This window comes from Brachycentrus maculatus, unplaced genomic scaffold, assembly GCF_059751285.1.
Source record: "Brachycentrus maculatus isolate JH-2025_06_01 unplaced genomic scaffold, ASM5975128v1 h1tg000126l, whole genome shotgun sequence".
NCBI lineage: Eukaryota > Metazoa > Arthropoda > Insecta > Trichoptera > Brachycentridae > Brachycentrus > Brachycentrus maculatus.
The window spans coordinates 1,148,112-1,165,197 of NW_028280879.1; the positions used below are offsets into that span (position 1 = coordinate 1,148,112).

Below are 17,086 nucleotides of genomic sequence, written 5' to 3' on the forward strand. Positions count from 1 at the left end.
TTAACGACCTTTAAAATAACACAATTTGGAGCATACTATCGACACGTTGAACAAACGTTGGACTGTTATAACTTGAACGCGTTTTTGTTATATTTTTTTGTTAAATATTCGTTATTGTAGAAGTATCAAGTGTAAAAATAGTCGTCTAATTTTAACAGAGATGTCAGTAACTCGCCCGGCAGTTATTATGATTACGCCACGAAGAAATGACGGACTCTTGGCACGGATGTTTCATTGTCACTATCAGGTGAACCGAGGTCTTTTGAACATTCTAAATGACATAAATAAGCTTCCAACGTACAACAACGCCGTTTCAGTGAAATATTCTCAAAACAACGTCCATATTATTTATCGATTTGGCATAATAATAATAAAAATAAATCAATTAATAAAACAGTTGTGTTAGACCACTTTAGAGTTTATTATTGTAATCATGACTAATTTCGAGCCGTTTCCGTGAAAAAATCCCAAAACAAAGTGTATTTTATTTATCGATTTGGCATTAACCTTACGGAAAAAAACAATAAAAATAAATTACACATAAAAAAGACAGTTGTGTTAGACCACTTATAAGTTTATTTTTGTAATAATGACTTAAAATTTCTCAAAACTAACGTGGTTATATGCTAAGTCTTTTATTTAAAAAAAAACTAAATAAAAAACTTATACCACGCAGCTTCCCCGCAGGGGTAAGTAGAGAATTATCTAATAATAATAATTACCTGTCTTTGCAAACAATATTTTTTTTTAAGAGGAATATTTGTGTTTTTATTATTCACACAAATATTTCAATCTCATTATTAGAAATAGGTATCAAATTATGGTAAAGTGGATTCGAACCGAGAAACTCTGACTTATGAGTCTGCGACACTAACCACGGGAACACAACCCGAAACAATAATAATAATAATAATAATAACATAGAGAATACATATTTCATTTCCAGGGAGCTTAACAATTGTAATGATTTTTCACAAAAACATGTATTCACCATCCTCATAATGTAGTACCCTATGCACTACTGATTGCGGATGGTGGTGAAAGAATGACATTTTGTAAGATAATAAAATTTGAAATCGTCTTTTGATGATGACAGAACTTACAAGTTTATTATGGTTTTAAAAAGATAACATATATATTGGAAATATATAAATAACTCAAATACCTTTAGACCAGGGGTTCCCAACCTTTTTGTACTCTAGAGCACATTCTAAAACACTGGTAGAGTGGCGGGCGCCACCTTTTTTTAAACGACTTATATTTAAGTAGTGTCAGCGAATGAACCACTCATACATACATTATCGCAAACATACGAACGTATTTAATAATCTAGGCACTTAAAAAAATTAAAACTAATAAATAAATAAATAAAAAATCACAATTTTTATGAACGTTTTTGAAAAAATTCTGTCTCTCTCGAATAGTGGTGGGCACATACGAATCGTTCCTCGAGCACCATGGTGCTCACGGGCGTGGGGTAGGGAATTTCTGCCTTAGAGCAGGTTTGATAATCTTGTGATTTATCCAACGTTTAAACATGTGTATGGCACTAGATTGCTGTGTATAGTAATTTGTGAATGCTAGCAAAGCATCGGTGAAGATGTTTCAAAATGACTACTTGAATATACTTAACAAAAAAATTTGCTAATATGCTGTATTTATTAATAATATTATTTAAAACAAAAAAAAACAAACTCATTTTAAAAGTGAATGATTTTGAATGCACAAATTATTTATAATGAAAATGACAGTTACAACTAATTATTGAAAATAATGATATGTGATGTGTAGGTCTAAACCAGAGGTTCCCAAACTCTTTTATCTCGTAGACCCCTTGCCTTACCTGATATTGATTTTTATCAAATTCATTATCTTCAAATGTATTTTTGACAGCCGGTATATGTAGTGTTACTCACTTTGAACCACACATGTTAGGTTTTATACATTTATATTTTAAATTCAAATTAAAACAAAGACCCCTTGCAAGTTGTCATAGACCCCTGGGGGTCGATAAAGACCACTTTGGGAATCACTGGTCTAAACCATGATCATGATTATGGAAAATTGTATCTTTAATTAAATAAAGCATGCTCGAACAATGCACGCCAATGCATGCCAGAAATTTTGAAATAAATACTTACTCCGTCATTTCATCAAGCCAATCAGATATTTGGGAGCTGCGATAAACAGATATATACATATATTTATTGGACAAATTGTTTTTAAAGAGAGAAATATATACATAAGTGGAGTGTACGTAACACGAAAATTTAAATAATACAATTAAATGGGTTTAAATATTCCGTAAGTATTAAGAGTTATATTAACATATCATAAGAAAACACTGTAAGGAAAATTAAAAACATGATTTTTATAATGTTTATACATTTCGCTCACTCCTTTCAAGAACGTCATAAATCAAAAATCGTCAATTTTGAGTTATGCATGTTTTCGTAATGCCAGAATGTTCATGAAAGGAGTGAGCGATTTGTACGTTTATATATTTCAAATGATTTAAACACTCTTTCATAAAATTCGTTGAAAGATACGATAAAAAAAACCTTCAGAATTACTTTGTAAAAAAATATTTTGGAAATATCCGGTGATTTGCTTTTTTTCACAAAATACATGTGTGTGATGGGAATTCAATTTTTTAAAATAATTTTTGAAAAATATATTCAGTTTAGTTATTGATTTAGCGTTTAATTTGTAGAATTCCATTTTAATTTATCTATTAATTTTTAAATCAAACATAGATTTTTTCAGTATTTTATTGACAAAACACAAAATTTAGTGTTTGCTATTATTTGTATACGAGTTTTTTGTCAAAATTAATAATTTAATAAAACTCTGATACTGAAAAACAATACTAATAGAGTAAAATATGTTATGTGAACATTGATAATAGGAAGTTAAATGGAGATGTTATCGCTTATTCGCGTGTTTTTATGTAGGTTATTGATTTACATATCAATATTTCCTTTTACCCATAACTCATGTATTTTTCAAATTAAGTTTATATGTGGACTTAATTAATATATAAACATTAAAAATATTTATATTTAATAAAATTATTTTTATAAAAAGTATGAAAATCTATTAAAATACAATCTCGTTTTACATGTAAAAAATGTTTGAAAGACATATAAGTACGTTTAGACGTTTAATATGTGTTGACATATTTGTTTCCTTTGAAATGTGTGCTCATAGATAGGTTCTCGAGTTGATATTGTGCGCGTATTGAATAAAGAACATGTAAAATGTCGGAAGAGATTGATGACATATTTCAAATACGCTATACGATATAGAATTAAGCAAAACTTGTGTTCCGATCACGTATAAAATACAATAAACTCTTTTCATCTTTATTTTTTTTATCTTCATTTACATATTTAAAGAAGTAAATTTTATTTTCTATTAAAACTATAGTTTTTTTAAGGTTTTAAAGAAATTTCTATATATCTTTGTATAGTAAATGTCCGCCTCCGTAGCGTTATCATCAGCACGCTCGGCTACCGTTCTGGAGGTCCCGGGTTCGATTCCCAAGGGGGGGTCAAATAAATATAAATGATTTATTCACTGTAATATTTATTCAATATTACCCTGGACTGGCACCTGAAGCGGAGGGCTGATCACCTTTCCTTCATGTGTAAACGATCAAGATAACACTGCGTTTATATGAAGCAGTGCCCTATGCACCATTGGGTGTGGATAAGGGTTTTATATATAGTAAATAGTTTTAATGATCCCAAAATGATATTTTACCTCAAAATTTATATGTAACGATCAACTATGCACGGAGGTATAGCGTCCAATTTGTAACACATTTTTATAAATATTATTTTGTTACGTAAGATTCAATGAAAAACTTTGAAAAAAAAGTGATCAGACAAAAAATTGGATAAAGTAACCTTTCTTTTATCATACAAAAAATTATGTAAACCTGTATATGTATATGTGTGTTTGATTGCAAAAGCGGTATTGCATCAATCCAGATGATTGAATGATAAAGATATTTAAATGATAAAGTAAACTCAACATAACATTTAAATCACGTTTTATCAAAATATATGAGGACGTTATTTAAAAAAATATATAAATACACATAATAAATAAAAAGCTTGCAGGGTATCCGAACAAAAATACTATAAGTCACTTAAGAAATGTCAGGGGTCAATGACGGTTTTGTCTCGAAAATTTGCTGAAAAATCTCAAATACAAATTGAATTGTAAAAATTTGCTCAAATGTCATGACAATTTACCCTAATTTGAGAAAAAATAAAGTTATGAATATTGGTGAAAAAAGTTATTTTTAAATGTTGAATCATGAATACTTTAATGATATAAAAAAATAATCATGTAAAATTTAAGATTCCTTTAAAAAAAACCTAAATTTTAAACTAAATAACTCTTGGTTGATTTTAAACTGATCTCATCATTTGGTCATATCACGCATGATAACATGACATGGTTGAGTTGTAACAGACATGTTACTAATGATATGATTTCATTAAAAAAAGGTATATAGAAAAACCTAGTAAGGACACATCAAATGCTTCTTACCTTATGTGTTTTTATATGCCAATCTACTATATTTACCCGTTTATAATTTTATATTTTATATTCAGTGTTTAATTTTTTACCTTTTTTTAAATTTTTTATTTGTGTTTTAGTCTTGTTTACATTAATCATGTGTCTGTTTTATTGTTGTTGTTTTTTTTTGGATTCTTTCGAAAATATAATGTCGTTAATGACGACAAAAATTATAATATTTGGCCTAGTATTTTGTATGCAATAAATGCTACCGAAAATAAATCTCAGTCAAAGAAAAAAAAAAATATTTAAGAGATAACAATAATAAAAGTCACTTCAAATTAAATGTTCTTATTTTTCGTACCTTCTCTTCTTCTTCTTCAACGGATCCATCTCCCCTAGTTCAAAGTCTTTGTTCTTGTCAAATTGGACGTGCTTGGTGTCGAAAATTGCCATGCCGTCGCATGGAGAATGGCCCCTGGATGGCTGAAAGAAAATATTATTTTAAAATATGGAATAAACTTTTCTTCTTCTTCTTTTTATAAATTCTCAGGATCTGTTTGTGCCTTCGCCTGTCGTTCTTGGGATGTTGTCTCCCAGCTATCTCTCCACCTTTTTGGAGGTCTGCCTGGAGGTCTACGTCCTTCAGGGTTTTCTTGAAGGGCGATAGCGGAATTCTGTCTTCTGACATTCACAAACTTTTTTGCTCTATATTTTTTCCTCATAAATTTGTATATAAACTATCCTTTCTTCATTTATTCTATTAACATACCCAAACCGCCGCAATACACCATTTTAAAAATTCTATCGACGATTCTTATCTTAGACTTACATTCTTTCCTTTTTAACAAATGAAATAAAAATAATTCTGTCACAAAACTCGTTTTTTATTAAACTATCTCTTGGTGTATATAACTATTTATTAAAATCAATTGTGACACTGTGTTTCGATGCATTCCGTACAATTTTCAAAGATCGTTGATTATAATAGTGATATTAATCAAGTAAAACCGTCTCCGTAGTGTAATGGTCAGCACGCTTAGCTACCGTTCTGGAGGTCCCGGGCTCGATTCCCAAGGGGGGTAAAATAAAATATAAGTGATTTTTTCACTGTAATATTTATTCAATATTACCATGGACTGGTACCTGAAGCGGAGGGCTGATCACCTTTCCTTCATGTGTAAACGATCAAAATAACACTGCGTTTATATGACACAGTGCCTTATGCACCATTGGGGTGCGGATAAGGGTTTTATTATTATTATATTAAAACTTAAAAATGGAAAGATAATACCTAAAATAGAAAATGAATAAAGTCTGTGATTTACAATATTGTTTTCTTTTTATTAATATTTTAAATGAAAATCCGTAACTAGGTCTAGATGAATGAAGTATGAGTATTATTACGAATTGAACGTGTTCAAATTGAGAATTTCGTGAAAATGAAAAGTCATGAAAGATTTCATTGGCTTTGTTTCTTCGCCTTGCAGATGTAGCGTAAAATATTCAGTGTAAAAGCTATGGGTCTATCTCTTTTTGTAATACTTCTGTCGAGATTTTGAGCGTATGCTACCCTCAATCTTTAAACTAAGTATCTAGGTTAGCAGGAAGTGCACTTATAAATGTCTAAGTACTTCAGTATCAAAGTATGTAAGTACTTCAAGTAAGTTAAAGAAAATACTTCAAAGATAAAGAAGAATATTGAAGTCTGGGCATTTACGGGGCTGACGACCGTCATAAGCTGGTTTAAGGGATCACTTTACACACGTATAACATTTACCAATTATACTCGTCATTGACAACCACACTACTCAAATTCTTGGAAGTTCTATATGTATATGAACCAATTTAGAAACATTTTTCTTGAATCACTAGAACTTCACTAGAGACATCTATTGGTGGGATGAAAAGAAGCTTTTTATTAAGCAGAAACTCTTATATTAGTATGTGAAATCCGAGTCCTGGATTATAATCAAATACATGAGAAACGCCAGAAAATATCATTTTCATTTTTATTATTTTAGCTTATAATTTGCCCAGTTTATTTATAACAACATTTTGAGTGTGTCCAAGTACTTGTTCACAAATTTGGATTATCTCCAACTATAGGAGTAATATATATTCGAATTATTTTTTTACGTCTCATCAAAGATGCGGAAGAATATGGAAGTCTGGGCATACTTCAGTATTCCCAGACTGCCTAGACTTCTTCTTCATCTTTGATGAGATGTCAAAAAATAATATGAATAAAACTCCTATAACTGGAGATAATCCTGATTTGTGAACAAGTATTTGGACACACTCAAAATGTTGTCAAAATACTTTGAGATAAAAAAGAAATCAAGCAAACAAAACATTCTCAATTCCGTGTTGGTAACGTTTTTAAACTGTTTATTATTTCAAAGGTGAACTGAGTATTTTTTCAAAGGTGTCTCACCTCGATATGAAACACGTATCGTTCATCCCTTTTTTAAGTGATGGTTACTTATTTAGTCAGTTTATGCAACTACTGTTGTTAATTAAAATTAAAAAAAAAAAACAATTTTGTAACTTATTTGTTCCACCTGTTTATCTTATTATCAAATTTGCTGTTTTATATGCGATTAAATTTTGAAGTAAAAGAAGACTAAGGAAAACATGACATGATCAAGAGTTTCAAATACTTGAGCGTGGTCAAGTCAGGAGTAAGGTTTCGATACGTGGAGTGAGTGAGTTATTGAAGAATGGTGAAACAAATTTACCAAGCGAATATAGTTGGAAAAAAGGGTCAGAAAAATAACGATAAAAATCTGGCATGATCAGGTATGTCAATTACTTTAAAGTGATCAGGTCAGGAGTCAATAATAACAAAAATCTGCGAGTATAAAGAGATAGATGTCTTCTTTCCATTTTTACTCCCTGCATATGGCCAACACGAGACGTCTCCAAGTTACTCTGTCACGCGCCATCTTCTTGGCTTCCTCCCAGGTCATCGTTGATGAGATGTGAATGGTCGTCAGCGGCCTTCCGGGGTGCCAGAATTCTCGGGGTCGGAAAAAGAGACATGAGGGGTTGATGCTCTCAGGTGGCATTCTAAGAACATGTCCCAACCATGTCCACCTTCTCCTCTTCAGGACTTTCAGTGTGAGGAAGATGGATATGGAAGTCGCTAATGATATTTGCAAAGACAGATTGGTATGGCGGTCTATTGTGTCTGCCTACCCCTGCGAGGAAGCGGCGTGATGGCATGTTAGTTAGTTAAAATTTTAATTGGACCGCATAAAGGGGTGTCAATGTACGCTGCAAAGGAAACCACGTAAACGAGGTTGTCAGTCTACGTTTGGATGAGTCGTCATCAAAGCGATGTTCAGAAACGATGGTGACTAGTAGAAGCGACTTTGATTGCATAAAGCACATCAAACACTATACGTTAGCTCTGGCTTATCGTTTAATTGCAGTAGGGACCATATTTGCGCTTGCCTTGTGGCACGCTTTGAATTCATCTTAATCTCTATATAATCCTTTGGGACATGAGGCAATTACGCAAATCGTATGCTGACATGGTGGTGATCGATTTCGAAACAAATGGCAATTCAAATTTCAATCTTCTTTGCTATTTCAGTTAAACTAATTAATAATACAACATCTTGAGTGTGTCCAAATACTTGTTACAGGAGTTATTTACATATTATTTTTCAAAAAATAATATAAAAAATCTTATGAAAATAACTCCTGTAATTGGAGAAAATCCAGATTTTGCTAACAAGTATTTACGCACTCAAAATGTTGTAAATAAATTATCTGGTCAAATTATAAGCTAAAATAATAAAAATGAAAATGATATTTTCTGGCGTTTCTCAACTGTGTGTGATTATAATCCAGGATTCGGACCTCACATACTTACAAAAGAGTTTCTGCTTAGTAAAAAAGATTCTCTTCACCTCAACAATAGATGTCTCTTGTGAAGTTCTAGTGATTCAAGAATAATGTTTCAAAATTGGTTCATATATATAGAACTTCCAAGAATTTGAGTAGTGTAATTGTCAATAATGGGTAGAATTGTTGAATGTTACACGTGTGTCAGCCCCGTAAATGCCCAGATTTATACCATATGTTTCTTCATATTTGATGAGATGTCAAAAATAATATGAAAATAACTCCTGTAATTGGAGATAATCCAGATTTGTGAACAAGTATTTGGACACACTCAAAATGTTTTAAATTTAAACAATGTTAAATTGAAGTAAGTTTAAAAAAATATTAACTGATAGTGACAGTGACACTGTCAGCGGTACTTATAAATCTATTGACTTACTACCCACAAATGAAAAGAATCCAAGATTATTCCATTAATACAAGTTTAAATAAAATAATGTAATATGGACGTTCAAAAATGGGCAGAATGGCAAAGCTTTAATATATGTTTATCATTTGATGTATAAATGTATATTTAGTCTAGACGAAAACAATTTATAAGTCTACCGAGAGATTGATTTGAATTAAAGTAATATTGAACCAATTACTCTTATATCAACCCAGTAATACAAAAAAAACTTGAAATTGAAACCAACGGGTAGAAATCCATTTCAATCGTTTCAAGCAGATAAACCCGACCACGCAACTAATAATTGTTAATTATTTTCAGTTTATTTCTCGTTCTACCCCCTTTCCACCAAATAGTGTACCGAGGGTATTTTGATTTTTAAGTGTGAAATAAGGGTGATATTCTTGTGTTGCATATATTGGGTTAAATGGTTTTATCCACCAACAATGGTTTTCGAACTACAACTAACTAACTAACTAACCATCACGCCGCTTTCCCGCAGGGGTAGGCAGAGAGAATAGAGCGCCACACCACTCTGTCCTTGCAAACATTCTTCGCCTCTTCCACGTTCATCTCCTCATACATACCCGCCGATTGTAACGACTCCTAACCTGACCAATTTTAAGTATTTGTCATACCATGTTTTTCTCGGTCATCTTCTGATTCTTTTCCCAATAACATTCGCCTCATAAATTTGAATAAACATGGTTTTCAATAGTCTAAATCCATTTTTTGGTTTCGAACCAACTGGTTGAAAACGTTTTGTATGAAATATAAAATACTTCTATAAGACTTGATTATTCATGTAAACATGACCGGTTAGAGAACATTTTCTGACAACTAATTGTGTTTACTTCAATAAACTTGAAAGTGGTCTTATTTTTTTTATTAAAATAATGATGTTATTCCGCAATGTTGATACCAAATCATAATCATAATCAAAAATAAGAAAATGTTCATCTTATTTTTCAAGCACACAGAACAATTGGTTCATTTGTAACTGTTGACATATTTTTGTATGTCAAAAATTGAATACATACAAATGATATGAAAAGAGAATAACGAGTTGGGGTGCAAAGCTTATGAACAAAAATAGGATTTATCAAAATAATAGTCGTATAAAGTATTTCATTATGTGTAAGTCAACATGTTGTTCCATGCCAAATCAATAAATAATACAGGTAACATAATAAAAAAACAACTATATAGTTTTTTCTTGTATATTTTATTTGACCAATGACCGGGTTTTGCCGTCACCAACATCATTATACTGGTGGAAGGCTAGACCAAATTCTGTTTTATTATAAGCAAAAGAAATCAGGGCTCAAAAAAGATGATTTTATTTTTTTTTTCTGACAAAATGAATCGATATTGAGAGAATTTAAGTAGAGTATTATAATATTAATGATGAATGATTTTACAAACCGTAGAACGGGACTACTTGAACATTGATGTGTTACTTGAGCCCAATACAAATAAAACTATTTAAATATAAAAAAAATATCTTTATTTGGTCTACTGTAATGAACGTATCGACGTGGGTCATTGTTTCCCTGAAAGGTGACACTTATACGTTTATTATTGGAGACCAAATACAGATTTAATTTTTTTTGTACTGGGCTCAAGTAACACATCAAAGTTCAAATAACCCCGTTCTAAGGTATGTACTTTGTTTAAAAAAGAAGCGTAGTTGCTATTTTTAGATAAAATGCAGTTTCATAAAGAAATGTCACTACAAAGCTTAAAAAATAGAAAAATATATTTTAAATCAACTTCAAATTCAAAGTCACCTTTTACAAGTATGAATAGCTACTATAAAGCTCTTCAAGTTTCTAGGCGTACCCGGATAGGATCTCGGCACTTAGGAACCGATGTTCAGACACAAGATAATATTTTTCATAGGGGATGGAATTTCCCTTAAGGGAATTGTCGGAGAACATATGACGTAGTAAGGGAATTTGATCCGCGATAGTTATATGATATTCTTGACTAACATGAGGCCCTACAGTATTTTTTAAATTGTGTTTATAAAATGTTTGTTTTATGTTTCCGTAAAAATGGCTAGGTGTGGGTGGCAGGAAGGTATTCTAAGTAGTGTTATTGAGATACTGAAAGGTATATTTATGTAGGTAAATCATGACCACTATCAGCATTTCAAGGATTTCATAAATTATAAGTTTGTGTCATGTTTCCCAATAACCTAACCACTTTCAAATAATTGAAATACTCAATCATGCGTGGTTTTACTTGGTCTTCTTCTGCTTCTATTACAAACTGTATTCGAAATAATATTTTGATAGAGTGAATATTTTAATTACACGTGAATATTTTTTTTTGTGTTTACAGGTGTAATCAATAATATTTTGGGGGTGGAAGTAACAGAGACGGTTGAGAAGAAGTAAAAATTTCACAAGATGAACAGACCAACTGAGGTATTTGACAAGGTCCATTTAAACCTTCACTTAAGGAATACAGGAAAAAGTGAATCAATTGCTGGAGAATACGAGGAAGGGGAAGAGAAGAGGTATTTAAAAAAAGATGGAGAAATTGATGGGGAAGAAGAAGATGATACAGAAGTAGAAGAAGACAAGGAGGAATGAAAAGATAACGATGAAGAAGGTAGTGAATAAGAAGAAGATAAAAAAGAAGAAGTAGAAAAAAGATAGGGTAATTAAAAAGGTTTCAGTAGAAGAAGATAAAGTAGAAGAAGACACAGAAGAAGTAAAAGAAGTTAGCATTTACCTGGTCGGATTCAGATGAGAGGACGTGAGGATCTTCGTCCACCCCGAGAAACTTTTCGGGGATGATCAGCAGAGGCGTTTCGAGGGTAGAATCATCCTCCTTCTCCCCGGCCCCCTCCGCCTCCTGTTGGGGTGGGGTCTCCAAGGGCAGGATAATGGTTGGCATGGCTGCTCCCGAGTAACGCCGGGCACTGTGGATCTTTAGCGGCACGTGTGCGTGCGGGTAGCTTCGGTTGCGATGTACTGAAACAATAAAAAATCACTATTATTACAGGCAAAGTTCTACAGGCAGGTTAATCAATCTTCCCCGCAGGGGTGGGCAGAGAGAATTGAATGCCATACCACTTCTTCTTCTCTTCTTCCTGTGCCACTTCTAGCGAAGATGACGCGATGCAAAAAACCTTTTCTGTGATGCCGTTGCAAGAGTGAATCACACATGCAAAGTCGCCTTTCCATATCTCTCTCCTTCAGAGCATAGGGGCCCCAGTTTCCCTGCGGATGAACAAGGCCCATATAGCCTTAATTTTGAGGCGGTTTGAGGCGGTTGAAAGTGCCACGTGGGTGTTCGAGGCAGCGGGGGACAGGAAAACAAAAAAACGAAAGGAATCTATTTAAATCACAGAGAAATATTAAATTTTTATAAACGGCGAGAACTAATTCAACCCTCTATTATATATTACGTTTTTATGTTTTTTTTTGTGGAAAAGTAATTGGTTTTCATTAATTGCTTTTAAATTTGATTTTGTTCCCTTAATCATAGTAGCAATTCCGGTATGTAAATTTCATTTATAATTTTAACCGTTCAAGTATTCATCGTCTGTAAAATATCGAAGCATTGGTGTGATATTTTAATAATTTTTGATGGGTTGTCCATTTAGGAGGGAATCATAGCATTTTTTTAGATTTAACCAGAATATAAAATCACCGTATTATCATTTCATAAAGTCAATAAAATAAAACGAAATGTAAAAAATCTTTTCATTAAAGGATAATTGAAAAGGATTACATCTGAAATAGATCGCGTTTTTGGGCCATGTAGTACTTGATAGCATATTTTCATGTAACAATAATTAAAGAAAACACTTCGTTTTTTACCACTTGAGTTTAATTATAGACTACATGTTTCAGAAGCTAAACTTCCATCATTCAGGTCTAAATTAAACTAAAATATTGAGTTTAATTATTAATTAAATTAATAATTAAACTCAAGTGGTAAAAAACGAAGTGTTTTCTTTAATTATTGTAACATGTCTTACCACAAAGTTAATGCCGAAACAATAAATAAAATATTTTCATGTACATAACTATCCAATAAAAATTAAACAAACTAACTAACTAGCTAACCATCACACCGCTTTCCACAGGGTAGGCAGAGATAATAGAACGCCATACCACCCTGTCTTTGCGAACATTATTCACCTGTTCCACGTTCATGCATCTCCTCATACATACCCGCCGATTATTTACTCCTGGCTCAGCCGCTTGCAAGAATATGAAATACCTGATTGTACCTCGGGTGAAGCTTTCCTCGGTCTTCCTCTGCTTCTTTTTCTAACTATATTAATCTCATAAATTTGTTTTACAGTTATTTTCTCACTCATTTGTTCTGCATGTCCAAACCGTATCAACAAACCTTTCTTAATTTTATCAATAATATCGATAATATCGATTTTATCGACTATCCTTATTTTTCACCATTCGAATATGTATCACATTAGTTTTATCAAAAACTCAGTAAGGGCATATAATTGTAATTCATAATTTGTTATTTTGTGTATGATGCAAAAATAATAAAAAAATAAATAAGTGGCTAAAACAAAATAATATGCATTTAATATTTAATGTGCACTTACTGTATTTCATATCTTTGTTTTCTGGTGAGTTATTCTACCCCTTTCCAGTTGGTTTATATGAATAACAAAAATAAAAACATCCCCTTCTTCATAAAGCATCATAAATGAAAATGATATTCACGGAAAATAATGAACAATCCATTCGTATTTCGCCGTTACGTTTTCTACGAATACGAAACGAAGCTAATGGAAGTTCTATTTTGCAAACGTCCATTTATATTTCTGTTTTCCAGTGTTAAATTACTTGTTAACGGTAGAGAACGCTTTCCACTTAACACACTATCTGCCTGTGAAAATTATTTTTAAATAAAAAAATATATACAAAAAGTGCTCACGGACTGACGTAATAAAAATGTACTTTACAACATTGTGAGTGTGTCCAAATACTTGTTCACAAAATCTGGATTATCTCCAATTACAGCAGTTATTATCATAATAATTTTTGACATCTCATCAAAGATGAAGAAGAATATGAAAGTCTGGGCTTTTATGGGGCTGACGACCGTCATAGGCTGGTTTAAGTGATCACTTTGCACACGTTCAAAATTGGTTCATATATATAGAACTTCCAAAAATTTGAGTAGTGTGGTTGTCATTAATGGGTAGATTTGGTGAATGTTACACGTGTGAAAAGTGATCATTTAAACCAGCCTATGACGGTCGTCAGCACCCTAAATGCCCAGACTTCCATATTCTTCTTCATCTTTGATGAGATGTCAAAAAATAATATGAAAATATATTTTATTTTGAAGTTGTTTGCCTGGGTCCCCTTCAAAGTATTCATCTTCCCGACGCATACACTGAAACCGATGAAATAACAACGTGAAGCCCATTCAGGTTTTAGAACTGGTGAGTTTTTAGCTAAAAACTCGATCATTGTTCTTCCTCACCCACCCTTATATCCTGATCTCGCTCTTTTTTACTTCATCTTGTTCCTCCAACTCAAAAGACATTTGAAAATAAAAAGATTTGAGACGATTCCCGAGATTAAGGCAAATTCAAAGGCGAATGTGGAATAACTGTTGGAAGTTGGGTTGTGGTCCCGTTGTTGGTGTTGCGGACTCTTAAGTCAGAATATCTTGGTTCGAACATACTCTACCACAATTTGATACTTATTTCTAAAAATGAGCCGCTTAGGCAATTCGCTTCCGTAGTGTAATGGTTAGCACGCTCGGCTACCGTTCTGGAGATCCCGGATTCGATTCCCAGGGGGGGTAAAATAAATAAAAGTGATTTTTTTTCACTCTACTATTTATTCGATATTACCCTGGACTGGTACCTGAAGCGGAGGGCTGATCACCTTTCCTTCATGTGTAAACGATCAAGATAACACTGCGTTTATATTACGCAGTGCCCTATGCACCATTGGGGTGCGGATAAGGGTTTTCTTTTTTATAAGGCAATTAGATATTGCAAGCATTGTGAAATTAAACGTATAAAAATGTGAGCTTTCTATTTTATTTACTTTCTATTTAACTAGATTAAGTAAGTCACAGTAACGTGTGCTCGAGTACTAGTTAGTAAAAATATTGAAAATGAAAAACTGTTTCTTTGAATAACAATATGAATGTGTCATAAACTCATATGATAAATCTCATTTTCGTGTATTACATTATGCTACATTCCTTTTCCAACTGCAATAGCGGATCTAGAAACACGTTCACACAACATATTGGTTAACAAAATGTCTTTGAAAGAGGAAATGGAATCCTGAATGTCTAGAGCATGTACCATGTATTACCCAACAACGTATGTACTCGTATGTATGTTATACGTACATATATCCTCGTATATCTATTTTATCGGTACAATGCCTCGTATCTCAAGAAAAAAAACTTAATTTTAATGTTAGTATTACCAAGAATGTTGCAAATGAATTCAAATAATTGATTTTAACACATATCACTGAAGTGATTGAGAATTGCGATATCTCTGCGGGAAAATAATGTAATATTTATCACTGGTGTACTCTATTTAGAGATATAACTTGAATCTTATAATATTTAGTGGATTAATACCTAAACATAGATCAAGGAGAAAAACCAGTAAGTACCCAGACTTCCATATGTTCAAAATAAGGGTTTTAAAAAATTGAGATTCACGTCTTTACTAATTAAAAACTTGCTCTACTCAAACATAAATTGAATTTAACACTGATATAAAGCACCTATTTTGGGCAACTAGATATTTCTGAAATGCGAATGCTTAGATAATCAGCTGGACTGTCCCTTAGAGACAAAATAAATAGTTTGCAGAAGCCTGGGTGTAACAGACTACAATAGTACGGTAGAGGAAAGGCAATTCAGATAGTATGGGCACATACATAGAATGCAGATAACCTGATCAAGTTGTGAACTAGGCAATCGCCATGGATCTGCCTCGAAAGACATCTAGAGGAAGATTAAAAAAATCATGGCTACTACAGAAAGATAACGTGATACAAAGGCATGGTCTAGGTTGCATTATCCACGCTAGAACAACCTACGACTGAGGACGAGGGGAGCTGACTCCAACAGTAAACAAGGAGAAGTAGATATACAGTGGAACCTCTTATAACGAGCACCTTTCATAACGAGTAATTCGCATAAAGAGCCAAAAAAAGTGAAAATATTGCTTCCTTAACGAGCGATGTTTCACATAACGAGTAACAGAGGAAGGGCAAGTCCCTTTTTCACGATATTCACTTGTGAACCGGGACATTCGCGGCTTGGGAAGGAGTTACCAAAAGGACCCTCACTTCTGCTTGGAAAATTTTTTGGACAATATGGAGAAAAGTTTGTTAATAGAGGAGGAGGCAGTAGTAGAGCAACAATCTTCTGGCACAATAAGAGAAATGCTGAAAGCATGGGAAACTATTGCATAGTACATTAAAAAGCATCATCTTAATACGGAAGTGTCTATTCCACTATTCGATAATTTGTAACAGCTTTAATTTGAATAAACGTTAAAAAAATATACATGAAATTGAGTTTTCTTTCGGCCTGAAACGCATTATTGTATTTTACATTGATTTCTATGGGAAAAATTGTTTCGCTTAACGAGTAAGATACTAGAGCGAGTAAAACTCGTTATGAGAGGTTCCACTGTAAATTGAATTTAAAACCAAAATGTTTTGAATAGTAACATTTGTGTAATACGAGGTACTGCTTTGCCAATAATGTATGAATAACAACCTCACTTCATGCGCTGCGTACTAAAGATATCCTAGTCACAGATTTATTTGCGAGCCTTTGAGTACGATTATATTGTGCTTTCTTGTTTGTATGAGTTTTTTGTGCTGTCTTCATTATAGAAAGAAGAATATTTGATATACTATTACACTCAACCAGCCTACCTTCAAACACATTTATCACCCTTTTTGCCATATATAAACACATTTTTAAGGGTACTTACAAATTCTTCGAAAAATATTTATACAAATTTTAAATAAAATAAAAGTATTTGTATTTTCACATGTCAACATAGATGAATATGGAAGTCCAAGTATTTATTGAGCTTATGACCTGTCCTGTTATAATACCTTGAGAATGTCTCATACATGGTTTTGCCCCGGTTGAATACGAATATACATATGTACCAATGACGTATGTGCGTGATATCATCATATTATATTTTAAGATTTTTTTTAATTCCTCATATCAAATATATTTTCTTAT

The 17,086-nt window shown here is 32.5% G+C and overlaps 1 protein-coding gene across 4 annotated transcripts in view; it reads right to left on the reverse strand.

The window, feature by feature from the left end:
* Positions 1-17,086, reverse strand: part of Ae2 (anion exchange protein Ae2) — a 204,196-nt gene that overhangs the window by 63,278 nt on the left and 123,832 nt on the right. For 2 of the 4 annotated variants that reach the window (XM_088260174.1, XM_088260173.1), the window contains exons 3-5: positions 11,579-11,820; positions 4,898-5,019; positions 2,142-2,177 (exon numbers count right to left, since the gene is read on the reverse strand). In XM_088260174.1, coding sequence (XP_088116300.1) covers positions 2,142-2,177; positions 4,898-5,019; positions 11,579-11,820 — 400 coding nt within the window. The remainder of the gene's footprint in view (positions 1-2,141; positions 2,178-4,897; positions 5,020-11,578; positions 11,821-17,086) is intronic. The other 2 variants (XM_088260176.1, XM_088260175.1) reach the window with 1 other exon arrangement.